The sequence below is a fragment of the Phyllostomus hastatus genome, unplaced genomic scaffold (assembly GCF_019186645.2).
Source record: "Phyllostomus hastatus isolate PE091 unplaced genomic scaffold, TTU_PhHast_1.1 phas_contig_80, whole genome shotgun sequence".
NCBI classification, from domain to species: Eukaryota; Metazoa; Chordata; class Mammalia; order Chiroptera; family Phyllostomidae; genus Phyllostomus; species Phyllostomus hastatus.
The window spans coordinates 3,381,122-3,397,823 of NW_025333960.1; the positions used below are offsets into that span (position 1 = coordinate 3,381,122).

General features: G+C 42.8%; 1 protein-coding gene across 4 annotated transcripts in view; it reads right to left on the reverse strand.

Annotated features, from left to right (window-relative positions):
• Positions 1–1,050: 1,050 nt before the first annotated feature.
• CHST13 (carbohydrate sulfotransferase 13) overlaps positions 1,051–16,702 on the reverse strand; it is a 39,042-nt gene continuing 23,390 nt past the window's right edge. For 2 of the 4 annotated variants that reach the window (XM_045849650.1, XM_045849651.1), the window contains 2 exons: positions 7,717–7,799; positions 1,051–2,643 (listed from right to left, as the gene is read on the reverse strand). In XM_045849650.1, coding sequence (XP_045705606.1) covers positions 1,770–2,643; positions 7,717–7,730 — 888 coding nt within the window. In that variant the 5' untranslated portion in view covers positions 7,731–7,799 and the 3' untranslated portion in view covers positions 1,051–1,769. The remainder of the gene's footprint in view (positions 2,644–7,716; positions 7,800–16,702) is intronic. The other 2 variants (XM_045849648.1, XM_045849649.1) reach the window with 1 other exon arrangement.

Below are 16,702 nucleotides of genomic sequence, written 5' to 3' on the forward strand. Positions count from 1 at the left end.
GGACCAGCCCCTCCCTCCTTAAGCCTAGTTCAGCATGGTATGGCTGTGGTCCAGGGTGTCCTGGTAATCGTCCAGATCCTAGGTTTTCTACATCCCTCCGGTGGGGTGAGGCTTCATGAGGAGCTCAGTGACAGCCTCTTCCTAGGTCTAAAGGAGTTGGCTGCTGCTGACCCACACTGAGAGAACCTATGGACGTAATGTGGGGAAGCTCTGAGAAGATCACACTGAAGGACTTGGGAAGGCTCCTGAGAAGGAGGGAAAAAGGACCAGCCTAGAGAAGGAGAACATCGTAAGGAGGGTAACACCAGCATACACTGGGGCATGAATGTCACTAAGAGGCCAGTCTCTGACCAGCCTAGCCTCCACAGGCCACCAGGGTACTCATAGGTCTTCACCACAGTGTGTGGAGGTACCACAGCTGGTATGGCCTCATTGCTGCCAAGCTGCCCTTCCTCAGTTGTATTCTGATTCCTGTTTTTCAAAACTTCAAGCATACCCTGTCCTGTTCTTCCCAAAGTTCTGACATTTTTATTTATCATTCAAAGACACTCAGAAGGGACATTATATATTCAACTAGTCACTAAGGAAACATTCAGTCCCTCCTAAGGGACTCCCATGGCTGGCTGTCTCCCCAAAGCTAGAAGGGTGCAACCTCACCATCAAGTACCCAACACATGCTGCAAACCACACACACACACACACACACACACGAATGGGAGGCAGCCCAAGGCCCAAGGCTCCACTGAGCTGGTTTAGGTTTTAATCTTTGGCCCAGGCAGAATGAAGGGTTACATTTTCCTCAAGTTGCGACTGTTTTCCTCATCCTACAGTTTAGCGCCCTCCACATGATGCACTGCCTCCATACACTATTCCCCATGGAGCCCCTCACACTTGTGTGCTGCTGTGAAGGTAATCAATCTCTCTTATCTGATTTTCATAACCACCTGGCATTCTTAGGCCATCTGGTAACAGTGGAAACTGACTGAGACTCAGTGAGGTACCAAGATCAGACAGCCCCACACCCCAGAGCAAATGGCAAAAACTCCAAACTGTCAGAAAGGAACAAAACATTTATTTCAATTATTGGTATATGAGCTCCCCCGTTCATCAGAGTTCTACAAAACCTGCCATAATATTGCATCCTGGGCTCTGTGGGCACACAGAGACCACCTAGCATCTGGCCAGGACCAAGCCAGCAAGAGGAAAGGTGGCCCCCCTCTGTGATTAGCAGAGTGAAGGCACCTTACAGCTGGATCTGTGCCATGCCCATGGGTAAGGATGGCCCCAGCCTGAGTCCCTGCAGGGAAGGGCTTCTCTCCTTGGCCAGAGCTGTCCTTAACAGGGTGGGTGAGGTGGGGAGGGTACTGGGATGGGCCACAGGCTGCCTTGAGCCAGCATTCTGCTCTGTTGCACCATGGGCAGGTTCAGGGAGAGAGCTGACCAAAAAAAAAAAAAAAAGGCCTCTTTGCAACTTAAAACGCTATCATCTAGTCCTCACCTACCCAAGGATCCTAGGGAAACATCGGCAAGCTACAGCAGTTAGAGGAAGCAAGCATCAAGCAATGGGCAGAACAGGTGGCAAGCACACAGTTGTACAGCACCCAAGGTACACTGCACCCAAACCCGGCCAGGTGTGATGCCAGCCCAATGCAGTGGTTGTGACAGTGGGGTACCCTAGACCCATCAGAAACTCACATTCCCGATGCCCAACCCCCAGCCCTGACCTCGGAGCCTTCGCAGTGTACCAGGCCCTGCAGGGGCACTGAAGGCTAGTGTAGCCGTAGGTAGGAGGGTGCAGAGTAGTTGAAGAGCAGAAAGTCCATCTTGTAGAGATCAAAGAGGCGTCGCTGGTAGAAGGGGCTGATGTCCTGGAAGAGGCGAATTGCCTGGTCATGCATGGTGGCTGCCTTGGCACGGGATGGTGGTGCAGGGAAGCGCAGGTCAGGTATGCCCACCAGGCCCAGCACAAAGGCCGCATCCTCTGCTAGGGTCTCGAACTTGCCCACAACATCGTAGCGCAGGCGACACGGGTGGCAGAGCGCGTGGACGCGCTCCCAGTGCTCATTGAAAGGTTCATCACGGCGCGTGCGTGGGTCCAACAAGTAGGCCAGGAACTCAGCAAAGCGCACGTCATGGCCACGGGCCAGCGAATCCGGCTGTGGGTGGGGCCGAAGGCGCCGCACAATGCGAGTGCCGTAATGCCGCTGGAAGGCAGCGCTATAGGGCTGCGCGAACTTGTTGTAGTAGGCGGAGGCTAGGCGCTCAAAGGGCTCCCGCACAAAGAGGAAGGCCAAATAGTTGCGCAGGCGCCGGTTGATCTCGTTGGGGCCGAAGTCAGCAAGAGACAGCAGGCGGCCTGGTGCATGCGCCTCCTGTGCTGGGATGGCTTGGGGGTCCTGGCCCCTGGGGCTGCTCAGTGCCAGCATGACACGCTTCCAGTTGGTGCAGGCCACCTTAGGCACGTAGCAGTAAAGGAGACCATGTGCGTCGTCTACCAGCACATGGCGTAGGTCCTCGGGCTGCAGCAAACGCTGCCTGCGTGTGTGGCGGCTGCAGGCGCGACGCAGCAGACTGCGCCGCTCCCGATGCACCTCAGCCAGGGCTGAGCTTGGACCCTGTGGACGACAGGGGTCGGGGTCAGGGCTGCCGCCCAGTGACATGTGTTAGCCGGAGCCAGGCAGCAGATAGATGTCCTGGACTGGGATCCCAGCGCTGCCACTGATCACTGTATATGATTAGGGGCTCAGGCATTTGTCCAGGACCTGGATTTTGGGGGAATGAATCTAACTTTGCACAGGTATGTGAAACGATGTGACTAGTCACTTGGACATCAGGTCTGAGGAGATCCTGATAACAAATATGAAATGGTCAGAGTAAGCCTGATAAAGAGGTATGACTTCAAAGTACCCACCGAGAGTGCAAACTGAGTATCTACTGTTTACTAGAAGTAGTATAGTGTCTAAGAATGGTGGCTTTAATTCCATATAGAGTTGAAGATGCAGCTACTTACAAGCCATTGGGATATTTTTGTTTAATAATAAAATTAGTTAATTCTATATTTATGAATTGGCATGTTCCTTTGGGTCTTGATTTCTTTATCCCACCAAGTCCTCTCCCCACCCTGACCCCCCCCCCACCCCCGCAACAAATTCCATCAGTGTTTGGGCAGGAAGCCTGCTCTCTCTAAGTGTGTTACTCCTCTGTGAAATAATAAAATCCAGCATTTATCTTGTACTTACTGTGTACCAGGCACCTCACTATGGCCTTTACAACTCTGTGAACTGGGTACTATAAGGAGGTCACTTGGGCCCAGCCCTTCCTATCCCTCCACAGCCATACCAACACACAGGGCAGTACCTCCAGGGATTCCCCCCTTCCTTTCCTCAAGTTTTTTCTGCCCTCAACAGGGTTTTCACCTCCAATAGTAACACTCCAAACCCCCTGCCCCTCTCTTTGGTGTTTTTTTCTTATCTGAGTTCTTAGAAAAAAGTGTTTTTGATTTCTAACAATTGCTTTAAAAACCTTTAGGTAATAAGACAATAAATATTGGTGAGGATGTGGGAAAGTGGAACTTCATTCATTGCTAGTGAGAAAGTAAAATGGTATAGATGTTGTGGAAAGCCACTTGTCAGCTCCTCAAAAAAAGTAAAACACATGATCCAGCAATTCCACTTCTAGGTACATACCTAAAGTAACTGAAAACATAAGTTACACAAAAGCTTGTGCACAAATGTTTATAGCAGTGTTATCCATAATAGCCAATGAGTGGAAACAACCCAAATGTCCATCAACTGGTGAGTAGATAAATAGTATATATGTGTCTATCCATACAATAAAAAGGAATGAAGTTCTGATACATTCTAAAACATGGATGAACCTGGAAAACATTATGCACACTAAGTAAAAGAAGCCAGACATAGAAGGCCACATATATGATTCCATTTACAAAAAATGTCCAGAATAGATCCATTGAGACAGAAAGTAAATTGGTGGTTGTCAGGGGCTGGGAGTGGAGAAAATGGGGAATGACTGCTAATACGTACTGGGTTTCTTTTTGGAGTGATGAAAATGTTCTGAAATTAGATAGTGGTGACGGTTGTGCTTCCTTGTAACTATACTAAAACCACTGAATTGTACACTTCAGAAGAATGAACTCTGTGGTATGTGAATTATATCTCAATTAACAAAAAGCCTTCAGAATGTTTCCATTTCAGAGGATACCAAAGCAGCATCTGAAATAGCAGGACACTATACACTCTGTGCCCGCATGAGAATATCTGACATTGTTGGGTGGGGATAGAGGATGGAGAATAGACTGCATGTGTGGGCATATGTACATATGCCTTTAAAAATATCCTGCAGACATCCAAGATACTTTAAGTGCAAAAAATTAAAGAAAGAACAGAACTTAGCATGACACAGTTGGGTTTTGGAAAGGTAGTAAAGGAGCCCTGGCCAGGTAGCTCAGTTGGTTAGACTGTCATCCCAATATGCCAGGGTTGTTGGTGAGATCCCCAGTAAGGACAAGAATGAACCAATGCATAAATGGAACAACAAATCAGTGTTTCTCTCTCTCTGTCTGCCTTTCTTCCCTTCTCTCTAAAATCAATTAAAAAATTTTAAAGGGTAGAGAAGGAAATTAAAAATCATGTTTCAGGCCCTGGGTGGTGTAGCTCAGTGGATTGAGTGTGGGTCTGTGAAGCAAAGGGTTGCTGGTTCGATTCCCAGTCAGGACATATGTCTGAATTGTGGGCCAGGTCTCCAGTAAGGGGCATGAGAGAGGCAACCACACATTGATGTTTCTTTCTCTCTCCCTTCCCCTCTCTCTAAAAATAAATAAATAAATTCTAAAAAAAAAAGTTTCAAAAAGGATGAATTGTGGGTAGTCTCTCTTTTAGATATATGCTAAAATAATCACAGGGTCAACAAGGCTGGGATTTGCTTCAAAGAAAACAGGTAAAAGTTGAGGGGTCAGTATGAAACAAGAATGAATAAAAATTAATCATTGTTCAGAGTGGGTGATGGGAATGTGGGTGTTCACCATACTATTCTCTCTACTTATGCATATGTTTGAATTTTTCAAAATGAAAAGTTAAAATTGAGAGAACAACAACATATGTACATGGAGGTGAGATTTTGAAAAATTAACATAAGCACATGATAGAGCATTCAATATCCTCACAGGGAACTGGTTGATTTCAGGAGTAATGGGAGGCCATTGTGAGAAGGAGAGGTGCTCTTCACTGTAAACTCTTTGGGAGTGTAAAATGCTCTACAGTGCTTAATTACTTTTTCAAAAATATTACTGTGGGGGTGGTTGCCAAGTTCAGACATGGCTGTAGGGGGTCCTGAGAGCACTTAGAGGATTGCATTCCCACCCTGCAAGGCACTGACTCACAGGATTGACCTCAGAAACCTGGCTCCATGTGAGTGCCAAGAGAGGACTGTAACCAGGGGCCCCACAGCCAAGCTCTACGTTCAGCTTCCAGACAACCCAACATGTTCCTTGTGGCAGGGAATGTTGGCCATCCACTTATTTGTCAGTTTCCTTCCTTCCTTGCCAGAAAACCTCAACTATGTTAGGCCATGTAGCCAACCTGAGGAAGAAACAGTCACACCTTCATTAAAGTGATGGGTTCAGAGGTGGGCATGTGGCCTGTTTCTGGCCAAGGAGATGTAAAGGGAAATCTGCTGGATGGCTCCCAGAGAAGACTTTCCTTCAGGAGAAAAAGTGAGAGCTCCTGAAGGAAGAAAACCTTTTGTTTCACCTCTACCCTGCTTAGTATGTTCTCCTGTGAGGAGATGTCAGGGCCCCGGCATTCATCATACAGCCATAAGGCAATAAGGCTGTCGCAGGAGCCAACATCCACATGATGTGAGTGGGCAGAGTGTTGCTGCTGTCCACTCCCATTCCATGGGAATGCCGGTCTCTGAGTATCACAGGGAGCACACATTGACTATTCTAGTGGCTTAATGTAGTCTCAATCGGCTTTTCTATTGTTTGCAGCCCCATGAATACCTAGATAATCAATGCTATCTCCTTTTTAAAGGTTAGAACACTGAGGCTTAGAGGAAATTAGTGGTCTACAGCTCTCTGGTAGGGAAGCTCCAGCTTGGTTCCCTTGGGACTCAAAAGTCAGCTGTGCCTGCTGGTCTGGAGCTGCATCGAGCTGCAACACCCTCATCCCTCCCAGCCCAGCTATACTCAGCTGCTTGGATCTTAGCCTGGCTCTAGTCCCTATGACTTCTGTGATATTCTCAAGGTCTTTAGCCTCCCTGTGCTTCAGTTTCCTTATCTGTGAACATGGATAACAACAGCCCCACCTTACAGGGTAGCTGAGCGGACTAAGCAATTTCACAGAACTAAAGAGCCTGGTACACAGCTAGCACTTTTGGCCAGATTGTTTTCATTACTATTATTTCTCCAACTGCAAGGTGATATGGTTCCAGGGCCTTGACACCCCAAGGTCATTGGGTCCTCAGACTGTGAGGGGGCTGAGCCATCCCTATCTGTCCCTCAAAGTCTGTGCAGCTAGTAGAACCAAGGGCCTGATGACAGCCTGGCCTGCCCTCAGCTTTCTGTGTGGCCCAGGGCAAGCCAGTTACCCTCTCTGAACAAAGGCCTACCCACCTGAAATGCAAGGACATGACAGATGAGTTCCACTTGCCCCTTTGGCTCAGTCCTTGGTAATTCAGTAAGTAGCACTTTCCCAGACACAGTCTGATTATTCTCTCTGGCTTAAAATCCTCCATGGCTCCATATAGTCTTTGCCTCACTTACCAGGCCACACGAGGCCACTGCCCACCCCTGGCTCACCTTGTATACCTTCTTCTGTCTTTTGTTCATTTCCAGCTATTTGGGCCCTACTGTTTGCTTCTTAACTCATCCTCTGCAGGTCTCAGCTGCAATGTCCCTTTCTCAGAGAGGGTCTAAACTAGGAATCTCCTGGTAGAGCTCTCATTGTACCTTATATTTTCCCTTTAGACATAAATCAATCACAAGTTAGTGGAGGTGGTGATCAGTTAATGTCTTCCTACCCTGGACTGGACTGTCAGCTGCACAAGGTCAGGAAACCAGCCAACCTGGCTGTGGCTGGATCCATAGGTTCCTGAGCACAGTTTGCATACAGTAGGTACTCAACACATGCTGCCTGAATGGGTGCCCCTGAGTGTGGCTGTTTGGCTATATGTGAGCCAGGGGTATGGCTCTCAATGGGGTACAACTATGTGTGTATTTAGGGTAGTGTGTGGTCCTAGGGTGCCAAAACAGAAGAGATGTTCATAGACCAGCAAGCTGCCTGGTCCATTACCTAAGAACAAGTGAGGCAGGGGCTCCTTCATGTTTCTCTCTTGCAGCTGGTACTAAATTTAATTACTGTCTACCCACTAGACTGTTAACTTTCTGAGTGCAGGCTGAGTGTGTGTTTTACTCTCTTTCATATCCATAGTACATAGAACTGGCACAGGCTGGGCCCAGTCTATTGTTGAGAGGATGATGGATGGGGTTGGGAGTGGGTGGAGATACCAGCTCTCTCAGCTTGCCCCTGAGATTTTTCCTTGTTACATCCCCAGGCATTCTAGTTTCTGAACAGAGCCTGGATTTGCAGAGGATGAGTCTCTGTGCCCATGTGGGTTCCAGTCTCAGGACAGCCAGTCTACACTGGGGCTCTCAGGTTCCCATGTTTGGAGGCAGAAGGTGTGGGAGGGTCCACCTACCTGATCCAGGTCATAGAGCATCTGCAGGGGACTCCTCCTCTTCTCACCAAGCCAGCCAGAACCTAGGACCCTGTTTTCGGAATCTGGGGAGCATAAAGAGAGAGGCGTTATCACTCCAGCAGACAAACTGGCTTTGGCATTGGGGTAGGGGGCTTGAGCAACTCACCTAGGGCAGAGGTAATCCATCTCTGAGAATCAGTTTCCCTGCTATCCCACCTGCCTCAAGATTGGGGGGGGTGGGCAGTGGTGGAGTGTGGGGAAATACTGACAGGGCCCTTAATCTATGCTTGGTGTCACTCCTGCTCCTATGTCCTGCCATCTAGAGTTGGAGAATGCCAGGTGGGAAAGGATGAGAGGAAAGGTGGTACCCAGGCCACAGCACTCTGGGAAAGGCCTGCCCTTACCCAACCTCACCCTCCTCAATCTGCCCTCATCTCATGGCCTGCTCCTGCCAGCCCCATGACTGAGGAGCCCTGAGGGGCTCAAGAAGCTACTAGTCTGTCCAGAGAGGGCTGGGCAGTGGTGGATGTGGCACAACCAGATTGCAGGCTCTCCTATTGACCACAATGAACTACGGCAGCCTATAGTTCCCTTAGCAGTGTACATGCTTCCTCATGGTAAATACAGCTTTAGCTGCCCCAGACTGGATGCCCCTGAGGGCAGAAATAGTATCTGTCTGTCTCAGTGCTGAATTCTTTAATCTTCCTAAAACTATCAAAAACACAGCTTGCCAAATTTATTATTCACTCAAAATGTGTTTTGGGGGATATCTTTTTAAACGTATTTAATTAATATAAGTATATTCCTGGTAGTATAATCAATACAGGTAAGGAAAGGTTCAGGACCTTCTTGATCATATTTTTCTTAAATATGATTATACTTATTAATAAACTCATGAAGTACAACATAATCTTTACAAAATCACCAAAATTGGCAAATTTTTAACCTGCCTGGCTATGAAGAAAAAAATGAAGACTCAAATTACTAAAAGCAGAAATGGAAAAAGGTATATTAGTACTAAACCTTAAAGAAATAAAGGATTATAACAGTATAATATGAACAACTGTGTAAGAGTACATAAAATAGAAAATTCATGTATGAAATGGAAAATTCCTAGAAAAACACAAATGCCTAAAATTGACTCAAGAAGAAATACAAATTTCAGTATAACAAGTAAAGAGATTTAATTAGTAATTTTTTAAAGGAAGCCCTGTTGAGACTAGTAGGATAGGCAGGGAGAGGCATGAAATGGTCTGATCCAACAACCACCTGTGGAAGTTCAGAATTGGGAGGGATATGTCGGCTGAAAGGTAATCAGTGAGGAACTAGAGGGCCCCAGTCCCATGCAAGAAGAACATTTTCCACAACATGTGACTGAATCAGTGGGGACTCTTTCTGGGTGAGACAGAGGGCTTCTGTAGACCCAGGAATCCTATTAAAAGGCCCAAGCACAGACTCACTCACTCACAAACCCTGGCCCTAAGCTCCAGTGAAGGGACAGCAGCTAGAAAAGCACCAGGGACACATGGGGAAGAACTGAATTGTCTGGCTTCAGGGTAAGGGCTGGAGGGGCAGGTCAGTGTTGGCAGGTGCCATTGTTACTTTGTTGAGCCCTCCTCCCACCTTCACAGCTGGCAAGTGCTGGCAGGCACTGTTACACCTTGTTGAGACCTAACCCCACCCCCACCATCCTAAAAGTGCAGGCTGATGCAAAATCTGAGTCTCCATCAACCTGCCTCACATCACTACTCCACCCTTGTTATTCCCTGAGACCCCAGCAACCCAACTGGGGCATCTGCCTCTTTTAGTTGCTATTCCTTAAAAGCCATTGGCCTTGGCCTATGCTGCAAACTTTCCTAAAATATCTCAAAGGTCCAAAAACCTGAAATAAGCAGTGGCTGTCCCTGGCATGCCCCATTGCTCTTGATAAGTGGCTCTAATCCTAGCACCTGAGGCAGCCAACCTCAGTTACCATAGCCTTTCCCAGGCACCTCTAAGCAAAATACAGGCAGCTACCATCCAAAGACTACCTTGTGGCTCCTACCAGGTGGCCCTGTGCCAGGTACAGGCAGTAGCTGGTCTGGGCACATGTGAGAGCCCCTATAAAAAGGGTCTAGAACCAACATAACTTGTGGCTGGATTTAGAACACACAGCACAAGCTAATTAGCTCCACAAATGATACACCCAAAGGGGAACTTGGCAAGCACCAGACTCCATTAGAGTGAATTCTGCTCCATGTGATCAGACCCCACACAACAGATCAAGGTCAGTCCTCACAACCGATCAGCCTGAGGGGCAATCCCTCCCACTGATGTGCCAAAGAGCAATCAAGGCTTAACTACAAAAGAAGGGCACACACAACCCACACAAGGGATACACCAGGAGCACCTAGCTCAGGTGACCAGGAAGACTGTACCACTGGCCCCCACAGGAAACCCTATACATAAGGTCACTCTACCAAGACCAGAAGATGTAGCAGATCTACCTAATGCATAGAAACAAATACAGAGAGGCCACCAAAATGAGGAGACAAAGAAACATGGCCCAAATGAAAACAGAACAAAATTCCAGTAAAAGAGCTAAAGAAAATGGAGACAAGAAATCTACCAGATGCAGAGTTCAAAACACTGGTTATAAGGATACTAAATGCTCTCAGTGAAAACTTCTACAAAGAGATAGGAAACATAAAACTTGAGATATAAAATCATTAAAAAGAGCCAGTTAGAAATGAAGAATACAATAACTGAAATGAAGAGGGAATCAATAACAGTAGAAGGAATCAATAACAAATTAGGTGAAGCAGAGGATCAAATCAGCAATAAGGTAGTGGAGAAAGACCAATCAGAACAGCAAAAAGAAAAAAAGAATTTTTTTAAATGAGGATATCTAATATTAAAAGCAGCAAGAGAAAAGCAGTTAATTATCTACAGGGAGCTCCCATCAGATTGTCAGGGAAATCTCAATAGAAACTTTATAAGCCAGAAGGTTTTGGCATGAAATATTCAAAGTGAAGAAAAGCAACAACCCACAACCAAGATTACTCTACCCAGCAAGGCTATCATTTAAAATTGAAGGAGAGATAAAGAGCTTCCCAGACAAGAAGAAGCTAAAGGAGTTCATTGACACTAAGCCAGTATTATAAGAAATGTTAAAGGAACTTGTTTAGAGAGAAGAAAAAAAACAATCAAAATATAAATAAGAATATGGTAATCACTATATATTTATCAATAATTACTTAAGTAACGGTATTGAATGCTCTGATCAAAAGACATAGAGCTGAATGGATAAGAAGCCATAATACGCTGCACTTCAGACTGACACACAAAGCCTAATAGTAAATGAATAGAAAAAGATATTTCATGCAAATGAAAAAAAGCTGGGGTAGCAATATTCATATCAGACAAAGTAGACTTTGAAACAAAGGGTATAACAAGAGACAAAGAAGGAATTTCATAATGATAAAGGGATAAATCTAACAAGAGAATATAATACTTGTAAACATTTTCAAAACAACATAGGAGCACCTAGATATATAAAACAAGTAACTACTGACATAAATGGAGAGGTCAACAGTAATATAGCCATAGTAGAGTCTTTTAATACCCCATTGACATTAATAGCTGATCCACACTGAAAATCAACAAGGAAACAGCAGCCTTAAATCACACATTAGACCGAATGTATTTAATTTATATTTTTAGAACAATACACCCAAAAGCAGCAGAATATACATTCTTTTCAAATGCTCATGGAAACATTTCCAGGATAGACAACATGTTAGTTCACAAAACAAGTCTCAATACATTTAAGAAGGCAGAAATCATATCAAGCTCTTCTCCAATCACAAGAGTATGAAACTAGAAATCAATTACAAGAAGAAAAGCTAAAAACACACAAGCATGTGGAGGCTAAATAACACACTATTAAACAATGAATGGGTTAATGACAAGATCAAGGAAGAAATCAAAATATACCTTGAACAAATGAAAATGAAAACAGAATGACCCCAATTCTATGACACACAGCCAAAGCGGTTCTAAGGGAAATTCATAGAATATAGGCCTACCTTAAGAAACAAGAAAAATCTCAAATCAGCAATCCATTCTTACACCTAAAGCAACTAGATAAAGAACAAAGCCTAAAGTGGGTAGAAGGAAGATCTTGGAAGAAATAAATGAAATATAGTATAAAATATAGGAAATTGTTTATCTTTGAAATGATAAATAATAACCACACTCTTTTTTTTAATTTTATTTTAATCATTGTTCAAATACAGTTTTCTCCTTTTTACTCCCAGTCCAGCCCCCCTCCCACCCCCTCCCCCACTTCCCTCCCATTACCACCCTCCCCCTAGTTTTTGACCATGTGTCCTTTAAGTTTGTTCCCGTGAACCCTTCCCAATGTCCCCTGAAATTCCCTCTACTCTCCCCCTGTGGTCACTGTCAGCCTGTCCTCTATTTCAGTGTCTTTAGTTGTATTTTGCTTGTTTCTTTGTTTTGTTGTTTAGGTTCCTGTTAAAGGTGAGATCATATGGTATTTGTCTTTCACTGCCTGGCTTGTTTTGCTTGGCATAATGCTTTCCAGCTCCATCCAAGCTGTGGCAAAGGGTAGGAGCTCCTTCTTTCTTTCTGCTGCATAGAATTCCATTGTGTAAATGTACCATAGTCTTTTGATCCATTCATTTACTGATGGGCATCTTGGTTGCTTCCAGCATCTAGCTATTGTAAATTGTGCTGCTATAAACATTGGGATGCATAGGTTCTTTTGGATTGGTGTTTTAGTACTCTTAGGATATAGTCCCAGCAATGGAATTGCAGGGTCAAAAGGCAGATCCATGTTTAGTTTTCTGAGGAAGTTCCATACTGCTTTCCATAGTGGTTGTACCAGTCTGCAGTCCCACCAACAGTGCACTGGGGACCCCTTTTCTCCACAACCTCTCCAACACTTGTTGTTTGTTGCTTTCTTTATGGTGGCCATTCTGACTGTTGTGAAGTGGTATCTCATTGTGGTTTTCATTTGCATCTCTCTGATAGCTAGCGATATTCAACATCGTTTCATGTGTCTTTGGATTTTCTGTATGTCCTCCTTGGAGAAGTGTCTGTTCAAGTCCTTTGCCCACTTTTTAATTGGATTCCTTGTCTTCTTAGAGTGCAGTCGTGTAAGTTCTTTCTGTATTTTGGAGATTAAACCCTTGTCTGAGATATCATTGGCAAATATGTTTTCCCATATAGTTGGTTCTCTTTTACTTTTGATACTGTTTTCTTTAGCTGTGCAGAAGCTTTTAATTTTGATGAGGTACCATTTGTTTATTCTTTCCTTTATGTCCCTTGCTCTAGGGGAGAAGTCAGTAAAAATGTTTCTGCGTGAAATATCTGAGATTTTCCTACCTATGTTCTCCTCTAGGACTTTAATGGTGTCACATTTTATATTTAAGTCTTTTATCCACCTTGAATTTATTTTTGTATATGGTGTAAGTTGGTGTTCAAGTTTCATTTTTTTTGCACGTGGCTGTCCAGTTCTCCCAACACCACTTGTTGAAGAGGCTATTTTTACTCCATTTTATGTTGCTGCCTCCTTTGTCTAATATTAATTGACCATAGAGACTTGGGTTTATTTCTGGACTCTCTGTTCTGTTCCATTGGTCCATGTGCCTGTTTTTATGCCAGTACCAGGCTGTTTTCATCACAGTGGCCTTGTAGTATAGTTTAGTGTCGGGTATTGTGATCCCTCCTACTTTACTCTTCTTTCTCAAAGTTGCAGCAGCTATTCGGGGTCCTTTATAGTTCCATATAAATTTTTGAAGTGTTTGTTCTATGTCTGTGAAATATGCTATTGGTACTTTAATAGGAATTGCATTGAATGTGTAAATTTCTTTGGGTAGTATGGACATTTTGATTATATTAATTCTTCCAATCCATGAACACGGTATATGTTTCCATTTTTTCGTGTCTTCCTTGATTTCTTTCCTGAGTGTTATGTAGTTTTCTGAATACAGGTCTTTTCCCTCTTTGGAATAACCACACTCTTAAAGAGAAAAAGAGGGACCAAATAAATAAACCAGAAATGAAAGAGAAGTGATTGATAACTGATACCACAGAACTACAAAGGAAATAGTCTGAACAATTTTATGGCAACAGACAGGACAACCTGGAAGAAATGGATAAATTCCTAGATACATATAACCTTCCAGGAATGAATCAAGAAGAAACAGAGACACTGAACAGAGGGATGACTACTAATAAAATGGAGTCAGTAACAACAACAACAACAACAATAAAACTCTCAACAAACAATAATCCTGACCAGATGTCTTCAAAGGTGAATTTTACCAACTATGTAAAGAAAAATTAACATATATCCTTCTCAAACGTTTCCCAAAAAATGAAGAGGAAGGAAAGCTCCCAAGCTCATTATATGAGACTAGCACTACTCTGATGGCAAAACCCAACTAAGACATTAGAGAGAGAGAGAGTGAGGGAGACAGAGAGAATTATACATAGTGTCCCTGATAAACATAGATGTAAAAATCCTCAACAATATATTAGTAAGCCAAATTCAGCAGTACATTTATAAGATCATACACCATGAAAGTAGGTTTTATTCCTGGATGCAAGATTGGTTCAACATCCATAAATCAATTTATGCAGTAAACCACAAAAACAAAATGAAGAGTAAAAATCATATGATCATGTCAATAGATGCAGAAAAAGTATTTGTCAAAACCCAGCATCCATTTATCATAAAAGCTCTCAGCAAAATGGGAACAGAGGGAACATATCTTAACATAAAAGCCACATATGACAAACCCATAGTAAACATTGTACTCAATGGTACAAAGCTAAAAGCATTTTCCTTAAGATAAGAAACAAGACAAGGATGTCCACTTTCACCACTTTTATTCAGAATAGTATTGGAAGTCTGAGCCATTGGAAGTCAGACAAGAAGAAGAATGGAAGGGCATCCAAACTGGAAAGGAAGAAGTAAAACTTCATTACTTGTAGATGACATAACACTATATATAGAGAATCCTAAAATTGCCACCAAAAACTACCAGAACTGATAAATGAATTTAGTAAAGTAGCAAGATACAAAATGCATTTCAGAAATTAGTTGCATTTGATACACCAATAACAAACTATCAGAAAGAGAAATTAAGAACACGATTCCATTTACAATTGTACAAAAAAAATCTAGGAATAAATTTAACCAGGGAAGTAAAAGATCTGAACTCTGAAAACTATAAGATATTGAAGATCGAAGTTGAAGAAAATACAATTAATGGAAGTATGTAGCATGCTCATGGATAAAAAGAATTTACATCTTTAAGAGGTCTATGCAATCTAAAGATTCAGTGCAATCCCTATGAAAACAGCAATAGCATTTTTCACAGAACTAGAACAAATAATCCTAAAATTTATATGGATCCACAAAAGACCCTGAACAACAAAAGCAATCTTGGAAAGAAGAACAAAGTTGAAGGTATCACACTACCTCATATCAAAGTATACTACAAGGGTATAGCAATCAAAGCAATGGGACTGGCATAAAAACAGACACATAGATCAGTGGAACAGAATTGAGCCCAGAAATAACCCACACCTACGTGGTCAATGAATCTATGACAGAGGAGGCAAGAACATACAATGGTGCAAAGACAGTGTCTTCAATAAATGGTATTGAGAAAAATGAACAGATATAAGCACAAAAAATGAAAAGACCTCTTTCCTATACCAAATACAAGAACAAACTCAAAATAGATTGAAAACTTAAATGTAAGATTTGAAACCATAAAACTCCTAGAGGAAAACATAGGTGGTAAACTCTTTGACATCACTCTTAGTAATGGTTTTTGTGATATGTTTCCTTGGGCAAGGGAATTTTAAAAAGTAAACAAATGGGACTACATCAAAATGGGAAAACCATCATCAAAACTAAAACCACCCTACTGAATACAAGAGGATATTTGCCAATGAAACACCTGATAAGGGGTTAGTATCCAAAACACATAAAGAACTTATACAGCTGAACACCAAAAGACACACAATCTGATTAAAAAATTGGCAAAGGAACTAAATACACATTATCCAAAGAAGATAAACAGATGGCCAATAGACATATGAAAAGGTGCTCAATATCACTAATCACCAGATAAATGCAAGTTAAAGGCACAATGAGATATCACCCCACACCTGTCTGAATGGCTATTGTCAGTAAACCAACAAACAACAAGTGTTTGTGAGGATGTGGAGAAAAAGGAACCCTCATGTACTGTTGGTGGAATAGCCAAGTAGTGCAGCCACTATGGTAGACAGTATGAAGGTTCCTCAAAACATTAAAAATAAAACTATGATATGACCAAACAATCTCACTTCTGGATATTTATCTGCCAAAATCCAAAACATTAATCTGAAAAAATATATATATATACACATCCCTATTGTTATTGCAATATTATTTACAGTAGTTGAGGTATGGTACCAAGTGTCCATCAAGAGACAACTAGAGTAAGAGAGCGTGGTACATATATACAATGGAATATTACTCTGCCATAAAAAGAATGACATCTTAACATTGGCGACATTATGGATGAACTTAGAGGATGTTATGTTAAGTGAAATAAGTCAGAGAGAGAAAGACAAATACCATATAATTTCACTTACATGTGGAATCTAAAACAAAACAAAACACATAACAAACAGAACAGAAACAAACTCATACAGTGAATAAACTGATTGTTGCCAGATGGGAAGGAGATTGGGAGGGTTGGGTGAAAAACATGAAAACATTAAAGAAGTACAAATTGGCAGTTACAAAATTTTCACAGCAATGTAAAGTATATCATCAGGAAAATAGTCAATAATATTGTAGTAACTACACATGGTGCCAGGTTTATTACTAGACCTTTGGGGAGGAACATTTAACAAGTTATATGAATGTCTAACTCCTTTGTTATATACCTGAAACTAATTTAATATTGAGTATCAA